The sequence below is a fragment of the Taurulus bubalis genome, assembly GCF_910589615.1.
Source record: "Taurulus bubalis genome assembly, chromosome: 6".
Taxonomy (NCBI): Eukaryota; Metazoa; Chordata; class Actinopteri; order Perciformes; family Cottidae; genus Taurulus; species Taurulus bubalis.
The window spans coordinates 16,956,180-16,965,516 of NC_136594.1; the positions used below are offsets into that span (position 1 = coordinate 16,956,180).

The 9,337-nt window shown below is 39.9% G+C and overlaps 1 protein-coding gene across 1 annotated transcript; it reads right to left on the reverse strand.

Moving 5' to 3' along the window:
* Positions 1-7,116: 7,116 nt before the first annotated feature.
* On the reverse strand, positions 7,117-9,249 carry cep20 (centrosomal protein 20). The gene is made up of 4 exons (XM_079220274.1): positions 9,220-9,249; positions 8,237-8,434; positions 7,902-7,986; positions 7,117-7,649 (listed from the first exon to the last, which is right to left on the reverse strand). Exons 1-4 carry the CDS (start codon positions 9,245-9,247, stop codon positions 7,520-7,522), a joined length of 441 nt encoding a protein of 146 aa, XP_079076400.1. The 5' UTR covers positions 9,248-9,249; the 3' UTR covers positions 7,117-7,519.
* Positions 9,250-9,337: the final 88 nt, after the last annotated feature.

Sequence of the window (9,337 nt, forward strand, 5' to 3'; positions counted from 1 at the left end):
TAGTATGTCTCTTGCTGGCCTCGTCGTTTACTTCAAAATGATAACAGCGAGGCACAGTGCCACAGTGCATGAGGGGGGACGGGGCTTTAACAATCATGCTTCATATGGGTCCCTGGCGACACTCATTTTAAATTGCAGCAGGCAGTGGATAAATTATGTCTGGGAGAAGTACCTGCAGTGGGAAGTCAAATGCAAAGGTGTAGGAATTGCACATTAACCAAACTCAAAGTCAAATAAACAGCATGGTAGCAAATATTTTTAATATATCTGCATATTCTGCAACATATGTCTGAATGTGCAGCCAAACAAAATTGGTTTAGTCAGACTAATACTACATTTTAACAGCATTATGATTGAATTGGATTGGGATCTGAACTACTGAGTAGAAAGTTCAATGGTTTCTGGATTACAGAAAGTGAGTCACTCATGTCCACAGGCTATTACTTCACCCTCTCCATCCCTAAGTGACTGGCATACACTTTAATTAGGTGGGAACGATGTAAAAAAGCCACTGAGCCTCCCGAGAAAGCCTATAAATGTACCCAAGGGACCAGCCAAAGCAAACCACTCAAAAACTACTGAAATATATTGCATAAATATTAACTGGAGACACAGACAGACTTCCTATTTGTCGAAAAACTGCAGTGCCTGCGGTTAAGTCCAGTGAGCTGGGCATAGTTCTGAGGAAACGACCAGCCGATGCTTTGATGATAAGCTTTTTCTGCAGATAAAAGTAAACAGACCTTTCCTGACACTCCTCCCGGTGCTAAAGTATGTGCAGCCAATCAAAGCCTTCCTCCCTAACCCCTTTAACTTTCCTCACCACTGTGGCTTGATACATTTCTAAGGCCTCCTCTCTCTGTCTCTCTCTCTCTCCCTCTCTGTTGTGTCAACACAGCTTTGTACTCCGCCACTGTATCTTGAAGAACGCTGTCTGAAATGGAGTTGACAAGATAACCGGTTGATACAGATTGACTGAAATGTAAAGGATTACAAAGCTTTGTTTGTCATCACGTGCATCATTTGCCATGAGACTAAACTACCAATACACCATTATAACTACTATATTCACAGTCATACCACAAATTAATGAACATTTTTTCCACAAACAATATTTGGCACAAAGGCCACTGATCTGCTTAGTTCAGCGCAAAGCATCAACTCAAAGCAGTATCACATTTCTGTTTAGATCAAATCCCTCACTATCATTAGACGTTGGCCGCGAATCTAAAACACAGAGAAGAAAAACGTGATACAAATCTATGACGTGTCCAATAAGGATTACTTTATTTTAGAATCTCTATTTATAATGATAATAAACAAGTGGACATGTCACCCAGGGGACTCAGTGACCTATTTCTATTTCTGTGTGATTGAGGTTTGTCAGGGCCTGTGAAGGATTTGATTCATTTCCTCTCTTGGCTGTTCCACAAACATTCTCCCTGTTATCATCTTCTTAATAACGCATTCATGATGATTTCGATTACGGCATAAAAATAATTAAATCAAATAGACAAATGACAACACTTGGTTTGCCCCTTTAGAGAAAAGTTCCTCCAACATATAGCAGGGACTGCAAAACTGTCCGTTTAAATATAAATATTGCACCAATATTGAATGCACTCTCAACACATAACTTTTTCAGGGATGCCTTGACGTTAAAAAAATATTAGTTGAAGTTTACAGCACAAACATTCCTTGTCTTGGGCTTTTATTTACACTGGGGGCATCAGTGTTTGAACCAGTTTATCATGTTCTAGAGAGCCATCCCGCAAGACTGCTCTCTATAGTGAAAGTCCTCTCCAGTGTGATGAAGTTAAAAGAGGGTGAGGTTTTTTTAACTGCTGAACATTATGTAGCTTGAAAAGCAGAGGTGAACCTGGACATTACTGACAAACAATTATAGCGAGAACAAACAATAAAATGAAACCAGATTGTTAAGAAAGGTTAAATACACGCTGTCCAAACTATCACTGTGAAAACTGTCATTTCTCACTTAAGTGTCTGCATCTTCAGCCACAACAGTTTTAGCAGTTTGACAGACAGGCAGCTGTATACAACCATATTTGGAAAACAGGAAACGCCATGGTTAGAGTTGAGCCCCTTTCTTTGCTGAGCTATTCAGACATAACTTCCCCTTACTTGAACGCAGCATGATTTTTTTTACAGCATTCACAACCAATTTACGATCATATACACTTGATTAAATACACAAATGTAGTACTGTTTGAATTCAAAGTGTTACTAAAGTAAATGCATAATGTACTGTAGACCTGAGCACCAGCTTGATTTTCTTCAATTAGTACTTCAAAGAAGTGATGGAAATTTAAACAAAGACAAAGTGTCACAACAATCTAAGCTAATAAGCTAATGCTAATATATTTCGAAAAAAATAAATTATACCAGTACTTTAAAATTCCTATTAAATTATATTTGCACCATGCTCAATGTTTGAATCAATAATAAAAAACACAAAAAACAACAACATAAAATGAATCCCTTTTCCTCAAAGGCAGTTTAAGTTAGCAAGGTGTTGGAGGGGTGTGGTTTGACAAGTGCCCTGCAGCATCACTCCTGAGAAAACGACCCTCTACAGAAACTTATATACTTACATAATGAGAAGAAAGTGTTCAGGGGAGCTTTGGGTTTGGAAAGTTAGCGTCTGGAGCAGCAGGCGTTGACGAGGTACTCCAAAAACGAACAGACCAAATGACCCCCGTCTAATTCAGAGCCTTACCATTTAAACGGCGCACAGTTGCGCGAGGGTGGAGCTGCACGAGCTGAACCTCCTCCTCCAGCATCGGCCAGCAGCAGACAGCATCCACTAGCGGGGAAGGAGGAGGAGGCAGTGGACATGCGCACTGCGGACCAAGGGAGGAAGGATGTGAATGAAGAGGTGCTGAATGGGGTGTGGAAAGTGCTGCTGATAAAATGCTGATAAAAGGTTTTACAAAGTCAACATAATTGAACGTGAAACAATGTACATGCTCTATCATCACAGCTCTTAATACACTGGCATCAGGACATTATGTGTGTTTGTGTTTATTTGTAAGTTATTTAACATCTTATTCTTCTACCCCATTTATTTGCTAGCTACTAGTTTCCAGATTTATATTAGTTTTGCAAAGTGTGTCATAAATTAGCTTAAAATGCTGCTTACATGATAATGTCATCAATAATAATCATCAGGTCATAAAACATGATCATATAGCACAGCTAGGTTTGTACTTATGTACATTTAGCTGGGAATACCTTTGTACTTTGGCTCTGGTAACATTTTGAATGTATACTTGTAATAGCAAGTTTCATAGTGGGAGAAGCGCAGATATTACTAATAACATTACCGATGGCTCAGTAGTGTCCCAGTCAGCCATTAACGTGTGACAGAGAGCCAGCATGCACAGTGGAATTCAGTCATCTTACTGTCATTAATTAAACCTGTGTTACTGTGACATGTTAAAGGGAACTCTGTGAAAAAGGTCTGAGTATTTTTTTTCGACATAAATGAGATGTTTCATTTTTCCACGTTGAATTCAATTCAATTCAGTTTATTTTGTATGGCCCCAAATCACAAATACAAATTTGCCTCGGAGGGCTTTACAATCTGTACACATAACATCCCTGTCCCGGGACCTCACATCGGATCAGGAAAAACTCCCCCAAATAAAGATAGTAAAAACCCTTTCACAGTTGAACGTTTTGTAAATTCCATCAAAACATTAATATTGTATTTTAGAAAAGTATTTTGTTCTTCTGTGTTCAGGATCATACGTATAAAACATCTCGTGTAAAATAATGGGTTCAACTAAAAAAAAAGAGGCACATCTCAAATATTTGATGGCAACACAACAACTAAAACGGAGTGGCTGCAAGCTCCCTGTAGGGTTAATTTATTATGCAATCTGTTCCCACTCCTCATAAGGCAAGCTGTCCCCAGCACAGGAATCCCCCGTCACTGTAACCGCTCCAGAGAGGTCCCCCTTTGTAAAATAACTCATAATTTACCAGATGAATGTGTGTGTATATCCCACGCATGTTTTCTATCATTACGCACATCACATTCCACTATCACAAACAGCGCCACCTCCCTCCTCCCTCTTCCGTTGCATCCCTCCTGTGTCCAGCTTCTTTCTAATGGAACTTCCTATATAAGGACACCGATCTATTTGCTCAGATAAATCAAGCTGTTGGTGGATAGCCTCGGGCCTGTTTTATGCCAGACGCACAGGTCTGTGCTGGTGGTGTGTGTATATGTGTGTGTGTGTGTGTGTGTGTGTGTGTGTGTGTGTGTGTGTGTGTGTGTGTGTGTGTGTGTGTGTGTGTTTGTGTGTGTAAGAAACCTAGTGACAGACCAAAGAAGCAACCTGGAGGACCTCCAACTCCCTCTGGCCAACATCAAGGAGATGGGGTGGCATTAATAAAGGAGAAGCAAGGGTTGAAAAACTCTGGGAGAGACCGAATGAGAGACAAGGCAGAGGGAGGGATGAAGAACCAGACTACGAGGAGGAGGAGGAGGAGAAAGGCGGACAAAGCAGCAGATACACTGAACAGAGAGGTTGCCGTCTGTGCCATATAAGGACAGTGGGGTCTGTATGGAATCTCGGCAGCTTTCTGTGTTACTTTCAAAGTCTAGCACAGGCAAGCACCCCGAGCCCCAGTGACTAAATATGGTCCAGCAGCAACAGCATTGTTCAAACAAACAAAGTTGTTTCTTTACCTGTGACACACAACTGGTTTATGGCTCATCAATATGGTACATTAAGGCAACATTCTTTCCGTCTAAGTGGAAGACTAAGTGTATTTCTCTGGTTGTAGTATGAAACTTGCATCTCTCTAATCCCCTCAGGTACATTGTAGGATCATTACTCCATGACTGCTGTTGGAGAAAAGGTCCCTTCTACATTAATCTTTCATGTGTTATATGGTGATCCATGCAAGGAGAATAATGGAGGCCAGGAATCTAAAACAACTTGTGTGCTGACAAAATTAGCCAAAGCTTAACTTTGGTCGGAACATTTATCCTCCCTGGTTGTCTGAGATAAAGTATAGTCTCTAAAACGATTCCTCAGAGCACTATGTCAAGCTAAAAAGAAGTGGGAGAGGACATGGATAAAGTGCCTGGGTGAAGGGTGGTTAACGCAGTAGTCAATGAATCAAAATTCAAGTCTTGAATAAATCTAAATCTAAATGAAATATGAATTGTATCTGAATTGCAAATAAATTCATGCAACAAATGACTGAATTTCCTTGACTCACATTAATGCCGTTCACCACTCACAACTAAACCAGTCCCAATGGCAACAGTTGACAGTGTATATATGGTTTGTCCTTCAACAAAATGTGATAGAATAAATACACAATAAAAGCAACATGAACTTGCAGAGATCTCTTACATACAGTATGTTTAATGGTTTTTCTTCACCTTCATGTCCATAGATGGCCATCTATTGGAGAGAAAACATGTTTATGGATATGTTTGACCCTCGTGGAATGCAGTTGCTTTCTAATTTGAGCACAGGGGCAAACATCAGTTCCCTCTGCTGCAGTCAAAAGACTACTGCATTCAATAGTATTTATACAGCTGTCTCTTATACACGCCACTAATTTATACAGTGGAGGAGAAATGCTACCTATTATAGGGCAACCTGCCAATTGAACAATCATGTGCCATTGTTCAACTTCCTACGCTTATATAGCCATTTTCAAGGGAACACTGATATGCAGTGCCAATAAACTAGGCGCTTCAGGGCCACAAGCCTTTAAGGGCAAATAAATGTTTGCTCCAAGGGAGCCATGTAAAATCAAATGTCCCGGATGAGGCTCGCTGTGACTCCGTTCTCAGCATGCATATGCACTCAACAACGCATGGTTTCAAATTGGACTAAGAAGCAATATATTAAGACACTGTATATAAAGTTAAGTGTGCAGGATATCTTGTTGCTGATGGTAAATGGTTACATTTCGTCTTTACAGCGAGCAACTCACACCATCAGAGGCGTGGGTAAATTTGGTAAAATATAAAGTATGCTGCACATTATGACCCAACTATGTCAATGAGCTAATTTGAGAACTATGATCTCATCTATCAAAGCCTCTATGATCAACACTGAGTGATACATATGGCAGAGGAGACAGGACAAGTTTAATTCTAAACCCTAAAAATAATTTAAACATGAATTATATTCAACTAAGTACCCGCTTCAGTAATGAGGCTGGGAAAAAGATGTCTAGCCCCGTAGATAATCACTTCCAGAAACTCAGGGCTTTAAGTCGTGTGAGATAAGAGCATCAAGTTCCCATAAATGGTGACAGAGGAAGTGAGATGCAAAGAGTATCGGCTTGTTGCAGTAGATGTTTGTGTCCAGCACGGGGCACGTACGGTGGTTGTTCTTTGTATGCCTTGTTTCCTTATTGTAAACTGTTGTTGATTTATCTTTTATGAACTGCTGAAAGGAGGTCATCACGATTTCACAGTCACTAAGCTACAGACAACACTTAAAAAAGAGGTGAACAAGCAGGAGCATAGCTAAATATCTGAATGATTTTCTATTAATCTCAGCATAAACATGTGGATCATCAGCTCTGTGAGATTAAGAAAAAACATCTTAATGAGGTTTCTGACTATTGCAGACAAACAAGGGTAGAGTAGTACTGGGGCTAGGGCAACATGTGTGGGTTTGGCTGCACAGACCAACACAATGAGTGCCACAATGTTAAAACAATCCCAGGAAAGTAGCTTAGTGGGAATATATAAACCTTTCTAGTGCTGGTTATTTAAACTGTAGTGGATAAAGCTAATGTTCAAAAATACCAATTGTAGCTGCAAATAGTTCTGATTACAAACAATTACAAGTTTACAAACGTTTTAAATAAAAAATAATTCCATATCTTGTTGAACTAACATTTTGCATGTCATAAAATCCTCCTAACCACCATATGAATCCAGTTAGAGAACCCTGTTTTATGCACAATGTCACATGTCAGCAACAGATAGAGGCAACGAGGCTTCAGCAACAGCATCTTCATCCTTGTTTTAGGTGAGGCTGCCACCATGTGGTAGCAAATTAAATAGCACTAACACAAATGTTTCGATCCAATGAAGCAAATAAATATACAACCTTTAATTTTGGACAACTAAAAGACAATATGAAAGTATAAAAAATGTGTATATTAAAATAGAGAAGACATCAAGGAAAGTTATCTCAACTTTTTTGCTTGAACTATTGAGAAAATGAGAAACGTGCGGCACCATGACCGAAGCTAAACCCATTGATAAAGCCAGATATTCAAAGCGAAACAAAAAAGGTAATCTGGGATCATTGGGAAATTGGAACATGAATCAACACAAAAAATGTAGCATTTGTATCAGCAGAATACATATAGTCCATGCTGTAATGCCTATGGATTACACTCAGGTGAAAATACAGTGGAAAACTATGGACAAGAAGATTCTGTCACTTAAAGAGTAGAGGCATTGTTTTAGTCCATCCTGATGTGCCAGTACTAAGTGCATCAACTTTTAGGCATCAGGTCCAGGTACAGTGTTGCTGGCAGTAGTAGCAGCTGGCAGAGACGCCCCCCGCAGAAACACCTTTCCACCAGGATCACTGCTGTTCACGAAGTGGCACATCAAGCCATAAAGGAGAGGTCTGGAAAGTAAATGAGAAGAAATTGATCTTGTAGTAAAACATGTTTTTTCTTTCTCTACATTAAAAAGCGACACAAGCCAGACTGCTATCTCTGGTGCATCAAATGTGCTAAGCCTTCCAAAGCAAAGGTGGGTACATGTTATTGAAAATCTTGAGGTATTTTAAGTTGTTTAAACTCCCATAACTGACCCCCAGAGAGTTTAGCAGATATCTTTGAACGTGGTGTTGGACTGCAGACTGCACCGCACTTACACAGACTTGGAGCTTGAATCCTCTGTGACTTTCAACTCACTCGCCAAGAACTGTCTGTCCAAGGGAACATCAGGTTGGCCTGACTCTGAGAAAACAAACACAGCTGAGTTTAGAAGTAGTGCACTTTGCTCTACAATAGTCACTGGTTAGGTTTCAAGTAAAACAAAAAGAAAAGCAGCTGGAATCAGAAATTTAAATATTATATATATTATTATTTAAATATTAATATTATATTTACGACAGTAATACAATGAAATGTGACGCATCACGGTTTTGTGGTAATGTTCCCCCCAGATTGTGAAAACACTAGTTGTGCCTGTAATCGTTTCACCCACCTGCTGTGAGCACTGATGCGGTGTACTTGTACTGGTTGAACTCCAGGTACTCCCGGATGAGCTCGTTGATGAGCAGGTTTTCGTGGGACAGCGGCGGCCGAGGTTCCCGCTGGTCATCCAGGGCGCTGAACACCTCAGCCCGGATCCGAGCCTTCAGCTGGCCCAGCACACCCCGCGACTCCAGCGTTTCCCTCACGGCTACGACATGAAAGTGTTATTGGATTAATTAATACGAAGTTGGGTATTAGGTGCGTTAACTGAACCTCCCGAAAATGTACCGTTACATGGTGGCGTGGTAGGTTAGTAGCCTGTATTTAGTTGAATTAGCGTTTGCCCAAATGAGCGGTCTAATTTTTGACGTACTCCACTCATTAATTTGCGAAATGAATGTGCGCTTACTAAATGAAAAAGATACAGACCTCTTCAAATGTGTTTCAATATCGCAACCGAAGCATTAGGAACCGGTCTTCAAATCGGTATAAATTAGATTATTCTTTATTTCTCATATATACTTTATAATGTACTCCTACAAACGGCTTCTGCAGGACAAACGTAACGTAAACCTCGCTAGCTAACCTTGCTAGCTAGGCTAACGTTAGTGTTAAACGTCGGCGAGCTGTGTGTGAAATCCATGAAAACCAAGAATTGCGTGGCAATAGGTTGTATTTATATAGGCCGAATTTACAAGTAGATTGTACCAGTATATAAAACCTTGGGTCAAACTTTAGGGTGTAAAATTGCGGACAATAGGCTCGCTTAGCTTTTACAATTGTTGAATTTTTGAATGGAGACTGATTCAAACGAGGTCGTCGTGTTGTCGAGAAGCTAACGTTGGCTTAACTAACCAGCGTTACCAACTATTATATATATATATACTATATATTTTACTAACAAAATAAATAAAATGATCCGTCGTTTATCTATTCCAGTTTAATTTAAAGAATATAATATGAGACGTTAAACAAACGATAGTGAACGCTTACCACACTTCAGTTCAGTGATGGTCGCCATTGCAACAAGTGTAAACATACAACGGTCTGCCACTGTTCATAACATACACTTCTGCCATCTATTGACAGGGTTGTGTAACTTAAACTAACA

Coding starts and splice junctions, on each gene's coding strand:
- cep20 (XM_079220274.1), bottom strand. CDS start 9,247: ATGGCGACCATCACTGAACTGAAGTGTG. Junction 7,987..8,236: donor CGCATCAGTGCTCACAGCAG/GTGGGTGAAACG, acceptor TTGTTTTCTCAG/AGTCAGGCCAACCTGATGTT. Junction 7,650..7,901: donor GATTCAAGCTCCAAGTCTGT/GTAAGTGCGGTG, acceptor TTTACTTTCCAG/ACCTCTCCTTTATGGCTTGA.